We start from the raw sequence: 15897 nt of genomic DNA, 5'->3' as shown, positions 1-15897 counted from the left end.
TTATGCTGGCTTCATAGAATGAGTTTGGGAGTATTCCATCGTTTTCTATGCTCTGAAATACCTTTAGTAGTAGTGGTGTTAACTCTTCTCTGAAAGTTTGGTTGAGTTCTCCAGTGAAACTGTCTGGGTCAGGGCTTTTTTCAGTTGGTAGTTTTTTTAATTACCTTTTCAATCTCTTTTGTTATGGGTTTATTAAGTTGTTCTACCTCTGTTTGTGTTAGTTTAGGTAGATAGTTTCTAGAAATTTGTCCATTTCCTGTAGGTTTTCAGATTTGTTAGAGTTACAGTGTTTCATAGTATTCTGTTATGATTCTTTTAATTTCAGTTTGGTCTGTTGTGATATCACCCATCTCGTTTCTTATATGGGTTATTTGTTTCCTCTCCTGTTTTTCTTTTGTCAGTTTGGCCAGTGGTTTATCGATTTTTGTTGCTCTTTTCAAAGAACCAGCTTTTGGTCTTATTAACTCTTTCAGTTGTTTTTCTATTCTCTATTTCATTTTATTCTGCTCTAATTCTTTTTATTTTCTTTCTTCTGGCGCTGGAGGGCTTCTTTTGCTGCTCTCTTTCTACTTGTTCCAGTTGTAGGGTTTATGTTTTGATTATGGCTCTTTCTTCTTTTTGGATGTGTGCATTTATTGCTATAAACTGACCTCTGAGCACTGCTTTTGCTGTGTCCCAAAGGTGCTCGTAGGATGCGTTTTCATTCTTGTTTGATTCTATGAATTTCTTTATTCCGTCCTTAATTTCTTCTATAACCCAGTAGTTTTTGAGCAAGGTGTTGTTTGGTTTCCATGTGTTTGATTTTTTTTCCTTGCTCTTTCCATTACTGATTTCTACTTTTATGGCTTTAGGGTCAGAAAAGATGCTTTGTAATATTTCTATGTTTTGTATTCTGTTAAGGCTTGCTTTATGGCCTAATAAGTGGTCTGTTCTGGAGAATGGTGCGTGTGCGTTGGAAAAGAAAGTATACTTGAGTCACATGCCTACATTTTAAAGATTTTATCTGTCTTCCCTATTCCTGTTGGATATTGTCAGTTCCTATGCCTGTTTGGCCTCCAGCCCACCCTGCTTTGCCTTCTGATTTGATAAATCTGATCTACTGTTGAAAGCAAAATTACTACATGATGACTTGATATGGTCTCTTGGACATAAAGCAAGTGTTAGTACTTGGACTTTAATCAGCTCTGGATGGTCAAGCTTTTTAATGCACTGGTTCTCTCCCAGGTTCCAGTGAGCATCAGGATACACAGCACCTGGTCACATGAAGGCCAGCACTAATTCTGATAAACCTCTTCGTATTTTTAGGGAATAAGAAAGCATGTCTAGAGATCAAGGAAGATATGTGCCTTATTGGACTCCCCACTCCTGTTTGGGTAGATGTTGCCTTCTTTTTTTACCTTCCCTTTTAATTATTTTGTTAACACTGAATTGTTTGGTCCATTTAACCAGGCTTATTTTAAAAGGGGAATTTTCTTTATTTCCTTCAGGAAGCCGTGCGTGGTCACACTGGTGTGGCTCTCACCCTCAGGTTATTACTAATTACTAGATTCCTGGTCAGTCCCAGGAAGGTTCCTCATGAGTTTTATAGTCTCTTTGATATTTGAATACAACCTTTGGAAAACCACTGAGCCTTTGTGTCAAGGTTGTTAAGTTGATAGCAGTGCTTCTCATTGCCCAGGGGCTATATGAGGAGGGTCTGGCTCATTATCTTAATAAAGCCCTTGACGAATAGCTCAGACATTTTTTAATTGGCTCATTGTAATTGCAGATGATTGGAAATAGCATATTGTAGCTTGCTTTAATCTTAGGAGTTACTTTTCTCAACTCTTCAGGATTATTAGCTGCTATACTGACCTATTCATTGGTCTGTGGAGGGTACAGATAGAAGATTGTTTTCAGGCAATCCTCTCTTGCTAAAACCGGCACAGCCTGGCTTGTGGGTATGGCTGCAGATGGAGTGTAACCTCATCCTCTGCTGGTCTTAGAGTGGATCAAAAGAGGCTCAGGCCTCACAGGACTGCAGGGCTACCACTGCCTCTGGTATTTCACCAACGAACTGGGCTAAGTAGGTTTTATGGGCTCAGCAGAAACCTAATTATCATTTTCTTCTGAGGAAATATTCTGAGGCTCAGGCTCTTAGCATCTATAAACACAGAGTACCTGCTCTGTTCTGGATCCTGTGCTAATGCCAAAGGATGCAAAGCCCAATAAGAACATGACCTATTCCCTCAAAGATCTCCCAGTTGAATGTGGAAACACGTTTCAACTTATGGTACCATAAATACGTAAGTTTGGAACAGATGCTACCGGGGAATAGAGAGGGAGGTGCATTCACAGGTATTGAGGCTCAGGAGGAGATGATGGGTCCATCAGGAGGAAGAACAGTGCATATAAAATGGAAAGCCAGGTTATTCTCCAGATATTTCTTGAGCATCTAGTATATGCCAGGCATTGCAGTTGGCATTGGGCAAGATAAAAGAGATAGGCTCTGCCCTCAAGGAGTTTATAGTCTGGCAGAAAAACTGATAGAATATAATTACTTTTACATAGGAAAAAAGATGTGTGGGGAGGGCATCAGGAAGGTTTCATATTAGCTAAGACTTGAGAGTGAGTAAGAATTTGCCAAGTAGATAAGTAAATAATGTGTTGATGATATTCCAAGCTCTCTCATTACATGTATCACCTCATTTTTAATCTTCATGGAAACCGTCTGAAGTAGGTAGGTCCTGTTATTCCCATTTTACAGATGATGAACCTGTCATGTAGAATGGTTAGTAACTTGCCCAAAGTGACACACTAGTGACATTCCTAGGATCCGTACCCAGATGGTTTGGTCTGTGAGTCTCTGAAGTGAAGGAAGTGTGCCGTAGACAGAGAAAAGCTTGCAGACAGGCACACTGTGCTTGGTGAACCACTAAAGCAAAAAAAAATCCAATTGCCGTCGAGTTGATTCCGACTCATAGCTACCCTATAGGGCAGTAGAACTGCCCCATAGGATTTCCAAAGCTGTAAATCTTTACTGAAGCAGACTGCCACATCTTTCTCCCACGGAGCGGTGGATGGGTTCAAACCACTGTCCTTTTGGTTACCACTGTGCCACCAGGGCTCCTCTTGGGGAACTGCTAGCCATTTACTATTTCTGGAGCATGCTGTACAGGCAGGACAAGGCCAAAGCTGAGAGGAGAAGGGAGTGTCCTAGGGCCAGGTCATGTAACAACCTTGTACATCTTGTAAAGACATGAGTTTTTAACTTTCTGATGGTGAGCTATGGACAGATTTTTAACCAAGGATACACGATCAGATTTTACCTGTTAGAAGGTTCATTCTTGCTGCATTGGGGTAAGCATTGAAGATTGGGGGTGGAGGGAGAAGACTGAGCGCGGTGGTTAGATGACTGCAGTAGCCCAGGTACTGGCTCTTCTGGCGCCTGGCCCCACCAAACTCCCGGGGGAACTTGGGCTGCTTTAGAGAGTGATGGTTGGCAGTAATGCAGGAGGTAGTGAGGTTTAGAAGCAACAGAGTTAGAAACCTCAGTCAGCAAGCTGACCGTCTGTAAAGAAGGTGGTCAAGAGGATAGTTTGGGCACAAGCACAAGGTTGTGCCAAGAATACCCTGGAGTGCAGACAGGGCCCGGAGCTCTGGGAAAGCGCCAAGAGTGGGGAGTATAACTTCTCCATGAGGTTTGGAATCATTGAGTTTTAAAGGAGTTGTTGGAAGGAGAGTTGGTTTCATAGATGAGTAACTTTAGGCCCCAGAAGGCCAAAGCACTTGCCCAGGGTCACATGACTGGCAAGGGCACACCTTGACCTAGAACGTAGGTCTCCAGCCCCCTGGGCAAGGTGTTCCTTGACCACACCCTGGGCCTCGGTATCCATGACAGCACACGGGGAACCAAGGAGAGTGGCCTTGTCAGTTGCTGCTGCTTCCTGAGGTATCTTACTTGAACAGGGGAGATCACTTCTCACTGCTGGGAGTCTCTGTTAAGGTAAAGTAGATAGAACTTCAGGGGCCTTGGCACGTGTCTAAAGGAAGATTACCTCTCAGTGAGTGGAGTTAAAAGGAAATGACAGTCATCTAGTATGTAAGTCAGCAGTGTAAGCCCTGCCCTGCCCTGGGCATTTTTAGTAAATGATGTACTCTTGCATATTCCTGCCTCATGAATCTAAAGTGAACTCCGCCTCCTATGAGGGAGCCTTTGCATGTGTCTGTGTTTGTGAAAAGCAGAGAGAAAAGGAAATACTGGTTTAAGTATCACCAAGCTTTCCTCACTGCTGACAGTATAAGAATTTCTGGAGGTGCCCAGGAGATCAAAATAGGAATTGGTTTGATTTAAGAAATCAGACATGATAGAGATGACATTCTAGTGATAAAACTAGAACAGTTTTCCCCAGTGGGTGAAATATTGGGTCTTCAAGGACATTTCAACCAAGGCATCAGGCACTCAGCTTAAGCCCCCAATTAGACCCACTTACACAACTCTACCCATGGGAAATAGTACTCAGGAAAGGATTACAACCAGTGTCTTTCCTCAACCCGCCCTCTGGTCTCACAGCCCCATGCTGAAAAGGGAGAAGGATTAGCTCATCGAATCAGCCAAGTTTTTATTATCCGCAGTGCCTTCAGCCCTGTTTGCATCATGTGGTAACAAGGCTTCTCTGGCACTTTCCGGAGTACCAGGTTACTCTTACAAAGAGAGCAGTGAGGGGCCAATTTTCAACAAAGGACGTCTGTCGCAGGCGCCCCCAGGAAGCTGCTGTGGGGAAGGAACAGTCTCCGAGGAGCCCAGGCTTCCCCTCACACGGTCCTGATTGTGTTACTTCCGTTGTCTTGGGGACTCAGCCAGAGGATGTACTGTGGACAGTTAGAAATGGACTGATGAAATGTGTCCAGGATTGGAATTTCACAGGTTCCCTTTCTTAGACCCACTTTCTTCTCCCACCTGCTTCTCCCATCCCAGGGAATAAAAATAAAATTCTTAATTGTTCTGTTAGGCAGTATAGGCATAATGCTTTAGTAAAAGATCTAATAAACTTGAAAGAGTGTGAGGGATTTTTCCACTAGGCTAAACCTAATTTTAGCAAACCTTTCCGTTTTTCCAGCTTCAGATGCCTGCTGTTTTTTTTTTTTTCTGTTTTTTTTTTTTTTAAAACCAGCTTGTATGTAGGTCAGACTCCCACCATTTTATGCTTTGATGCTGCTGTTTTGAAGCCGTGTCTCCCTCTCTCACCTTCCTCTTTTCCCTCTCTACTGGGGAAGGAAATACCTGAGTATTTGTCTTGTTTTTTGGTGCTTTTGTTTTTAATGGAAACACATTCACAGACACACCCTTCATTTTACTTCGAAAGGCTTGCTCCTATGTATTTCAGGCTCCTGTGGGACAGACTTCTTGATGAGTAGTAAGAATTAATGGAAATGCCCCCAGACATTGTCATCCATTTGAAAGTGGTAAGGCCTATGTATCAGAAGCCAAAAGAACCACAGGGTTGTTTAGATTTCAGAAGAACAGGGCTTGCTTTATAAAAAGTTGACAATGTCTTCTCCCTAGTCCCCTTAAATTATACCCCATTTCAACTTTGATCCTTAGAAACCACCTTTTCCGAGGGGAGAGATACTTCTTTGAGACAGGGTGGTGTAGAGGAAGAGAATGGGTCTCAGGGTCAGACAGACCTGGGTTTGAATCCCAGCTCAGTCTCTTGCTCCTTGTGACCTTGGGCCAAGTTATGCACAGCCTCTCTGAGGCTTAGTTTCCTTGTTTTGAAACTGAGCCCTTACAATCTCACATCTTCCTAACAACCTGGGTGATTCAGTGAGATGACTTTTCATGTTGGCTGGCAAAATGGCAGGCCCTAAGTCAGCAGAATTCCTCCTTCCGTGTGTCCTCTGAAACCACTGCCCTAGGTACGCCAGCGCTGTGAGTCGGGTAGTGGGTAACAGGTAATCTCTGGACAGTGCAGAAACGGCACTTACTCTTGGACTGCTCCATTGCTTTCCTGAGAGATATTTGTGAAGATCCCACAAGCAGAAGTAAATGATTTCTCCTCTAGCCCTTTTTTTTTTTTTTGCTACCCCTTCTCCCAAGGAGCCATTGTCTTCTCATACCCTGAACACTCATATCCCAATGGCTTTATGGTCCTGTTTGTGACTGGGGGGATAGAGGAACTTGGTTTTTTCAGAAGGCTTCAGAATCTATAATAAAATAAAGGAAAGGTTTTTTTCAGCTGTTGGGGTTATAGCCTTGACAAACCCTGGGCTTCCCTCTCTCAGCATGTTGTCACAAAGATGTAGGGAAATAGGTAAATAGGCCATTGCCACTGGGCAGGTAGCTTTGGAGATAACACTGCGAGGAGAATTGTTTCTCTCTGGAGCTAGGAGTGGAGTGAATAGTCATCAGTTTGGTGGCAGCAAGGTTGCATCACTTAGTCTCAAGCCCCAGCTGGAAGAGGTCTGGACTTCTCTTCTCAAGACCAGACTTAGGTACACAGGGGTGCACAGTGGTTATAGGCACCATCTCTGGAGCCAGAATACCTAGGTCAGATTCGGACCCCCTCATTTACATGCTTTTTGACCTTGGGGGAGTTAATCTTTGTGTACTTCTCTTTCCTCTTCAGGGATAACAATAGTGCCTGGTTCATAGTGTTGTTGTGGGGATTGAATGAGTTAACCATTTATAAAGCCCTTAAGTAAAGTGTCTAGAACATAGTAGGTGTGTATCAATTTCCTGTGGCTACAGTGACAAATTACCATAAACTTGGAGCTTAAAACAATAGGAATTTTACAATTTTGGAGACCAGGGAGTCTGATATCCCTCTGGGGTCTCTAGGGGAGAATCTGTTCCTTGCCTCTTCCAGCTTCTGGTGGCTGGTGGCATTCCTTGGCTTGTGGCCACATTTCTGTGTTGTCTTTACATCACCATCTCTCCTCTGTGACTTCTCCCTGTATCGCTTAGAAGGACACTTGTTATTGGATTTAGGGCTCACCCAGATAATCCAGGATCATCTCCAACTCAAGATCCCTAACTTAATTACATCTACAAAGACTCTTTTGCCAAATATGGTCACATTCGCAGATTCCAGGGATTAGGACTTGGACCTACCTATCCTTTTGGGTGCCACTATTCAGTCCACTACGAAGTGCTAATATTAGTAATTGTTAAATTAAAAAATTAATTATTTCAGGATGCAGAGTAGTCTCAAAACTGTGATATAATGAAGAAGAAAACATGGGACCTGGAATAGAAGAATATGCCTTAGGTTTTTATATAATGTTGGCTGTTATATTAAGCCCTTTCACATGAACTGTTTCATTTGAGCACAGAGTGGTGTAGTGGAAAGAGAACTAGATTTGTAGTCAGAAGGCTTGGTTTGATTTCTGATTCCCCTTACTAGCTGTAGGATCATAAAGTAGCCTATTAACTTTTCTGAGCTGCTGTTTACTCGCTATAAAATAAGAATATTTGCTTTGCCTCTTACACGGGTGTTGGAAGAGCCAGAGACATAATGTTTGTGAAGTGCCTCGTAACTTGTAAAGAACTATAACAAATAAACAGTTCCCCTGATCCACACAAAGCCCTGTGTAAAGGTGGGCAGATATTTAGCTTCACTCTGTTATTAACAAACTGAGGCTCAGGGCATCTTAAATGACTTTCCAAGAACGTTCATCTAGATCGAGCTGAAGTGGAAGTGAGAGTGCTGCTGCTGGGTTTCTAGGCTGATTCATCTGTACTTTCCCTCTTAGGGCCTATACTGAGTAGCAGCTGACTGGGATCTCCACTGGGTCCACTGATCACCCAGGGGCTTCCCCAAAGAACACTACTAATGGATTCTCACACCTCTGAAAATGAGAAATAATGGAGACTGAACAGTTGTGTGTTATGTCACCTATGCATTTGATCAGCTGCTGGTGTGCTGTTTCTTATTTCTATCTCCGTTTCCGAATACTGGTCCTGGCCTGTTTACTTCAACCCTCTTTGTAAAGGCATGCTTTACTTCTCCACTATCAGTTTTCTAGGGAGACTGACCTGCAGAGGACTGGCAAAGTTTTCTTCCTTACTTGCTGAAGGCCTGTGTCCAGGTTAAAGTTGGTGGAAGCAGCCTGTACTCATTGGTAGGCCTGGGCTGCATTACCTGTTCTAGCACATGGCCTTTATGACAATGAGTCCATTAGTAGTGTTCTTTGGTCTCCAGATTAGAATTCTGTAGGGCCGGGCTTAGAAGTAGCCCTCCTCCTTCCGACAACAAAAAAAAACCTCCTGTCACAGCTCCTGGAATACCATTAGAGAACCATTGGTAGAGACTTAGAGAGCAGGAAGCACGGTCTTGTTTTTAGTAATAGCCTAGCCAGGTGATCTAGAGGTAGGAAAGGAGTGACAAAGGGGCCCCCCAAAAGGGAGCTGGGAGAGTACCTCCTGAAACACCAGGGTGCCTCCGAGACAGTTTTGCAGAGAGCTGGCCCTGCCCTGGTGTTTAGAATAATAACGCTCTTTGTGTGCTGCTAGCCCTCTTATATTTGAAACTTTGAGAGTTCTGACTTCCCTTCACCCCATCTCTCAGTGCTTCCACTACAATGGCGGCCAGTCCTGCATCTCCTTTTGCTGAAGCAAAAGTAGTCCTCCCCTCTTCTTCACTTCACCCCCGCTCTTCACTTCATATTCCCAGTCAAATGCTGAACCTGGATTTTCTCCGTCTCAGCACATCTTCTTCAGAAACTGCAGAGTACTGTCCTCAGTTCCCCAGCTCCTGCTGGACCCCCTCATCCTCCTCACTAGGTCCCTGCTTGTGTTCAGAAGCTCTTTTTCTCTGCTCTAGGCTGTGACTCCTCTGCATCCCTTCTTAGAGCTTTCCATTATTCAGCAAATCATGTCCAAGTTCCTCTCTTTTTCTCCAAAGCATTTCACCAAGTCCCCTGTAGCCTTACCGTACCCACACTACCACCACCACCTTTGCCAGGCTAATCCAGTCCCGTTTATCTTTGAGTTGTTGATTCCGACTTGTGGCAACCCTATGTGTGCACCACCGACCTTTTAGTTAATAGTCAAATGCCTAACCATTTGTGCCGCCCGGGGACTCTAGTTCAGCCTCCTTTGCCTTGAGTCATATCAGACAGACCCAGCATGGACTCTCTGGCTCTGTAACCGGACGCTTTTGCTTGTTTGCTGGCTTGTTTTTTTGTTTTCGTGGGTTTTTTTTTTTTTTTTAGAGGGTTTTTTTTTTTTTTTTCTTTTTTTGGTAACTTTAAGCCCGTTGCTCCTCAGTAAAATGTAGATGATAGATAATTATATAATGCAGGTACCTCATAGGGGTGTTGCAAGTATGAAGATACTACTTACAAAGCACCTGGCCAGTAAGTTGTCAATAAGTGGTAGCTCTCAGGAATAACAAGCATGACATCCATACTATTTTCTGATGTTTAACTCAGGCTAGGCCTTGTGCTTAGAGTACTGTGCTTTTGTCCTGTCCCTAATCTCCCTCCTTGACTTTATTTAGACATCATCCAAAATCCCAAATCATTCACAAAGTTTTTCTTGATTGACTGGAAGGTAGCAGTTTCTTCAGCTTGCTCCTTCCTTGGTTTTCACTTGGTGTACCTGCCATTCCTTTACATGTACTCATCCTTTGTGTGAATTGTAGTGTACTTAATGTCTGTTCTTTTTATCTTGGTGTCAGCTCTACATTGGTACTCTTCAGTACTGCTCATATGTGTCCTACCGCCATGGCACCAGCAAGCAACAGCTTTCGCTAATGATGGCCAGTTGGTCCAAGAGTGGTGGTAGTGTCTACCGAGGAGTGGGTCTTGTTTTCTCTGAAGTGATTTGACCAAGTTGTTCTCCAGGAGATGGGCCTCTGGGGCTCCTCTGCTGGACACTTGCATGTTACACTATAGAGTGTAGAAAAGTGGGCCAGTGGGCCCAATACTTGCTCCCCTGTTTATTCTGGTGCATGTGTTGACATAGTATGTTTTCTGAAATAGTCCCATAAAGACAGTGGACCACTAGCTGTGCTCTACCCTTGACTCTTGTGCCTCAGTGCGTTCTTCACATTGACACCCCTACAGCGCAGAGCTCCTCTCTCTGGGTCCTGTGTTCAACAGCAAATATTGGAGATAAATGAAGTTTGAAGCTTTGTGTGTCTTTCTTAAGACAGGCCTTTTTATAAACAGTGACAGAAGTCTTTAGTTATCTTTAATACTGTTCTATGTTATTTGAATTGCCAGTTAGCTATCAGGTGATCTCATCTCCCAAATTTTCCAAGATTGGACTTCAAGCATTCTTATTTCCAGCTATCTCAGGACTGAGTCTAGAAACCTATCTTCAGTGTCATACAGTTGACCTTACTTAAGTCCCTAGATGAAAGAAAGAAAGAAAGAAGCAGCATAGATTCTCTCTCTGTATTCTGTAGAGTGTATAATTTCCTTTTTATAAAAGAGCTTCTTCTTTGGTTTGTACCCTTTAAACTATTCTCCTTAGTTTGTATCTCTTTAGAACCAAGCCCAGCAGCCAGACCACTAGGTTTAAGACTTAATTAAATATCCATCATCATATCTAAAGCTTCAGGGTGGCAAACTCCAGCCCACAGGCCAAATGATGTGGCCTACTGCCCACAAGCTAAGAATGTTTTATACATATTTAAATGGCTGGGTGAGGGGTATCAAAAGAATGATTTTTCATGTTATGTGAAAATTGTGTGAAATTCACATTTCCATGTCCATAAATAAAGATTTGTTGGAACACAGCCCTGCCGATTTGTTATGTATTTTATCTTGACTGCTTTCATGCTACAGCAGCAAAGTTGAATAGTTGCAGCAGAGACCACATGGCCCACAGAGTCTAAAATATTTACTATCTTGCTCTTTGCAGAAAAGGTTTAGTGAACCCTGCTCTAAAGGCTCAGTGTGAAACCAAATATAGGCGATATCTTACTGTTCTTTTCCCTAGGACCACCTATCATTAATATCAAACAATAGGAAGAGATGACTGAGTTGTCTGTCTTCCTTTTTTACTTTTTTCTTTTTCCCTTCTGTGGTTCTCCAGGGCAAGTGCTTCATGGTGGGGGTAGATGGAGGAGATTTTTTTTGTGAACAGGTCTTGGGAAATCATATTAGAATCCCTTTTTAAGGGTGATTTCACAGTCATGATCAATAATACCCTTCCAGACAAAGCCTGTGTGAAGCTCAGCTCCTGACCCAGGGAGTTGTAGTCCTTGGACTGTGGACCAACTTGCTGTTAAAGTCCTTCTTCCATCCCCTCTGGCCTGGGTCTGCATTGTGTGTCCCCAGAACAACATGTACAATCTACCGCTCACCCAAACCAGAGTGATTGCTTCCTTTTGAACAGGCTTTCTTTGCAGTTGCTTCTTACAGCTACCCATTTATGCCAGGGTTTAGAGTAATCAGTCATTCTGCAGGCCTGTCCCCATTAACTCGCCCAGAAGAAGCTGGACATACATTTTATTACAGATTATTGCTCTATTGTTATTTCAGATCCTTTGTAGGGTTAGGCATGTTGGTCTGTATTTAGCTGTCTTGAGCGTTCAGTTGATCCCTTTCTTACACCCTCCTAGTACACTTACCATAGTACTTTAAATCTTCCTCCACAGGTCAGATACCAGGCCCAGGTTCCATGATGCCTGGGCAGTCCATGTCAGGCCGCATGATTCCCACCGTTGCAGCCAATATCCACCCCTCTGGAAGTGGCCCTACACCTCCTGGTATGCCTCCAATGCCAGGAAACATCTTAGGACCACGGGTGCCCCTCACAGCACCTAATGGCATGTGTAAGTAGCACGGTGGGGTGACATATTACCCCAGGTCTGTCAAGGAAGGGCTTTAGACAAGGGAAGAAGTCTTTTTTCTCTACCTGACTTACTTTGAATCTAACCCAGCCTGCTAATTCTCAGTGGTTTGGGAGATCTGTGGACAGTGCAACCTGAAGAAGACAGGTTTTTGGTCAGTGCTTTTTAGCATTCCTGATGAGCAGGTACACAGGTGGAGAGGGCTAAGTACTTCAGTCAGGCTTGTGTGCCACAGCCTTCATAGCATGCACTCTCCTGAGCACCGAGGTATGTGGAGAGGGAGAAAAGACATTTCTCTCCTGTTGCTGTTAAGTAGAGCCATGGCTCTACAGTAGTAGGCAGGCCACCGTGGATGAGTTGTGTTCCCTCTTCAGGCGTCAGTTTCCTCCACTGTAAGATGACATATGTGAGATTAGATCAGTGGACTTTGAAGTGCGTTGAAGAATGTTAGGAGTTTGGTATAAACCTCCTGGGTGTGGGATTGGGTGAATTGACCAGTGAGGAAGTCTGCACTTTAATTATTGGTTTCATGTGTTTTCATTTCTGACAAAATCCAGAGAAGTTTTAAAAACCCTGGCTTAAATAATCTCTGGGGTTCCTTTCTATGCTAAAGCAGCTAAAGTTGAAATAGTAAAGAGCCCAACACACTCAGACTAATTGTTCCCTTCAGGACCTGACCTAGTTTTGGCCAAAAATCCAAGGACTGCAGTTCAGGAGTCCTGGGGCCTCCCAGGATGTCTAGCTTGTCAGCAGCTGCCACAAGTGAAGCTCTCTGGCCCTGGTGGAAACAGTTAATCAGCAAGAAGTTATTGATAATCTGTTTTGTGCTCAGCTAGGATAGGCACTGTGGGAGAAAGAAAAATAAGAAGATACAACTTGACCAGGAAGGAGCTTTTATTTAAATAAAGAGATAAAATTAGCAGAGAGAACCGTTAAAACACAATAAAATTAAATAAGTTCTGAAAAGGTGTGGAGTGATCCCTGGAAGAGGTGGGTCTTGAAGTGGGGGCGGGACAGACTCAGACACCTTCTACTTCGCCAACCACTAGGGTTAGGGCACCTCAGCAGTGGCCTGGAGATTTGGACCTGCCCCACATAGACCACAGCAGCAAAACGCCTGGCAGGGTGCATTGGTTACCTGCCCGAAAGGAAATTACCTCCTCTGTCATTTTTCTCGGAATGGGCTCTTTCCTTAGCCCCTTGCATTTCCAGCAATGACAAGTTCCTCTTGGATGTGTTTGCAGATCCTCCACCACAGCAGCAGCCGCCACCACCGCCCACAGACGGGGTTCCTCCACTTCCTGCTCCAGGCCCACCAGCCTCAGCTGCTCCCTAGCCTGCAAGATAGATGGAATGTCCATGCCCAGCACCACCAGCTGGAGTGGGGATGACAAGACTTGTGCTCCTCAACTCCCTTGGGTTTCTTCAGGATTTTTCTTCTCGCAGCCCCAAGCACGCGTCCTGTGTCTCTCTATCCCTTCTCCCCTGAGCCCCCTCTGTGCTCTGACACCTCTTGTGTCAGGTCCTCAGCCAGATCTCAAGGAGAAGCCTGTGGTGACAGTGTGCCCTAGTCATCCTAAAAGTAACTGGCGTCTCCCCTGTCCTCGTGTAGCGGGTAGGTTGCCAGTTTCATCTATAGGTCCTGTCAACATAGTATGCTATAATTTTTGCTCTTCTGCAGTTTTTTCCTTTGTCTTTTGCATCTATTGATAATGCTTTTCACGATCATTATCTTCTTTTTTCTTCTGTTGTCATTATTGTTTTAAAAAAGAGCATCCTAAGTTAATAGGAACCAAGAAAAATGGTGATGGGCAGGGGATAGCCACAGGGGACAAACTTTAAGGCATTATAAGTGACCTTATTTCTGCTTATCTGAGCTAAGAACAGTGCTGATGGTGAAATCTCCTGAGACATTTGCCACACTTACTCGCACCAAAATTACAAGACATAGGGAAGAGGGACCCCACTGATTCTGTTCTCTTGTGAGGGTCTCCACCCTGCTGGCAGAACATATTACTTTAACTAGTACGTGGCAGGGGAGAGCACAAACATAAGAACAAACCCACTCCTTCCCCAGGCCTGCTGGTTCTGGTTTTCTATGCAGATGATTTGTTGGACTGGGGATAGGTCTTTTGCTTTTCTGAGGGCAGCGTGAGCTTTTAGGGTTGGAGTTTGGGAAGGTCTGCCTTAGTCCCCTAGCCTAGCCACGAAAGGTTGAGGGGTCTAGGGCAATGGCCACCCAGTGAATCTAGCCTGTTATTCATTGCTTTGTATGCATTCTTTTTTTCTCCCTCTTTAAAAAACCCTTTAAAAAAAAAAAAGTAGATAGTGCTAAACATTTTAGCTTATGGAACTTGGTTATGATGTCTGGGGGTGCAAGTCCCCAAACTACCTCTTGCAGTAGCCAGGGTGAGTGAAGCGGTACTATAGGTTTGGAATGGGATTGGAGAAGTTGGGCAGGACCAGTGGCCTCTCGTACCTTCTCCTTTCCCTTTCTGAGCCCTCACATTCCATCTATCACAGGGTTCTCAAGGAGATGCTGGGGGAACCAAGGAGCTCACTTGGCAGTCAGAGCATCATGCTTGGAGGTTTGGGGTGCTCAGGCTGGGAGGGAATGCCATTCCAGAGGAAGAGCCGCAAACTGCCTTAATTTGAGCCCATTTCTAGCCCTGTCGCTGAGTGACTTGAGAGTTCTTGGTGTTCTCCTCTCCTTCCTTCTTCCCTGCCCTCTCTTCTCCCACGGGTGGGGAAAGGGTGTTTTTGGTAGAGCTTGGTTTCCAGAGCACCTGGCATATTCACTTCACATTCTCGAGTGGCGGTTTCATTATTTAGAATGCAGTATGGAACATCTTTTTCTATATAATCTTTAAAGCTTTACATGTGAAAAGGTGTAGGGAGGTGTTTCTAAAACACCTTAGAACTTTTTTCCTTAATATGAGAAAGCAAAAAAAAAAAAAAAAAAACCACAATTGAGATTTGCCTTTCAAACCCTCAGGTGTTGCCTCTAACCAGGTGGTCCTGGTCACCATCATAGTACTGGAACCGAGTAGACCTTGTTCCTTTTATATGTTTGTTCTGGACTCTTGGAGTGGACATGAGCTGGTCCCTACTGGAGTTTAGTTCCAATACATTTGCCTCCAGAGAGACCCCAGTGCCTTTTGAGAATGGCCAGGGTTTTCCCTACTTCTTGCCAGTTTTTCCCAAAGGAAACTCATCCCAAATACTTACGTTTTCCCCTGGGGTCCTCGAAGGAAAATGGAATTCTGGTTCATACTGTGGTCCCTTGTAACCTCAGGTTTTTAATGTGATCAATTTCAAATTTAAAAGATCCAGGAGGAAGTATTTTTACTATGCCAGTAATAAATTCTACAGAATATCTGAATTCTCAACACTGTTATGTTTCGGTATAAGTGGTGACTTTTTTTTTCCCCATGTGTATGAACTAGTTTCATTCCTGAAATAGAGCCACCCAATTTTGTGAGGAGGGGGGGAATTATATGTGGTTTTTGTACGAATGTTTGTTGCCAGTGTGTTGTTATTTTGGAAAAATGAGGGGAAAGGATTTGGGGACATGAAAGAAATGGATCAAGAAGGCTGATCTCCTTCTTTTTCAGTGAATAAATGGAACACCATTTCTGAATTCTAGTCCCATTCTCTGCATTCATGTACCAGTTTCTTCACGTGTCCTATGAAGAACCTACATATTCAGCCCCACCAGGTTTTGGTCATCAGTTAAAATTCACTGACCCAGGACTTCCTTTGTGATGCTTAAGGAAAATAGGGTTGGGTGTGTGCCTCATCCACTGTTTATGTCCATGGTCATCATGAAGAAGGATGAGTGGAAGTCCTTCAGGACGGGTGGGTAATCCTCCTGTGCCTCCAAGGGAGAAATAGGTTCACTTGATAAGCTGGAGAATGTTTGTCAGGATTCAATTTAGACAGCTCCAACTTGGAGGAGAGAAGATTTTCATAAACCTTGACCTGTTCCAGAGATAATGCTTGAGCAGCTACCACTGCAGACCCTGTGCAGGAAACAGAAAGAAGCCATTGCCTTCAAGATGCTTATGAACCCGGTGAGGTAGAAGAAGCCAATCCAGTATCTGTAGTGAGA

The 15897-nt window shown here is 44.0% G+C and overlaps 1 protein-coding gene across 6 annotated transcripts in view; it reads left to right on the top strand.

Annotated features, from left to right (window-relative positions):
• The window catches only part of SMARCC1 (SWI/SNF related, matrix associated, actin dependent regulator of chromatin subfamily c member 1), a 168542-nt gene extending 153111 nt beyond the window's left edge, over positions 1-15431 (top strand). For 4 of the 6 annotated variants that reach the window (XM_023726487.1, XM_023726473.1, XM_023726466.1 and 1 more), the window contains exons 26-27: positions 11592-11768; positions 13031-14755. In XM_023726487.1, the coding sequence (XP_023582255.1) occupies positions 11592-11768; positions 13031-13122 (269 nt within the window). In that variant the 3' untranslated portion in view covers positions 13123-14755. Of the gene's footprint in view, positions 1-11591; positions 11769-13030 lie in introns of all 6 variants that reach the window. The other 2 variants (XM_023726484.1, XM_004368479.1) reach the window with 1 other exon arrangement.
• The last annotated feature ends 466 nt before the right edge of the window (positions 15432-15897 follow it).

Source organism: Trichechus manatus, unplaced genomic scaffold, assembly GCF_000243295.1.
Source record: "Trichechus manatus latirostris isolate Lorelei unplaced genomic scaffold, TriManLat1.0 scaffold00001, whole genome shotgun sequence".
NCBI classification, from domain to species: Eukaryota; Metazoa; Chordata; class Mammalia; order Sirenia; family Trichechidae; genus Trichechus; species Trichechus manatus.
This window is presented reverse-complemented; position numbering and strand designations above follow the sequence as displayed.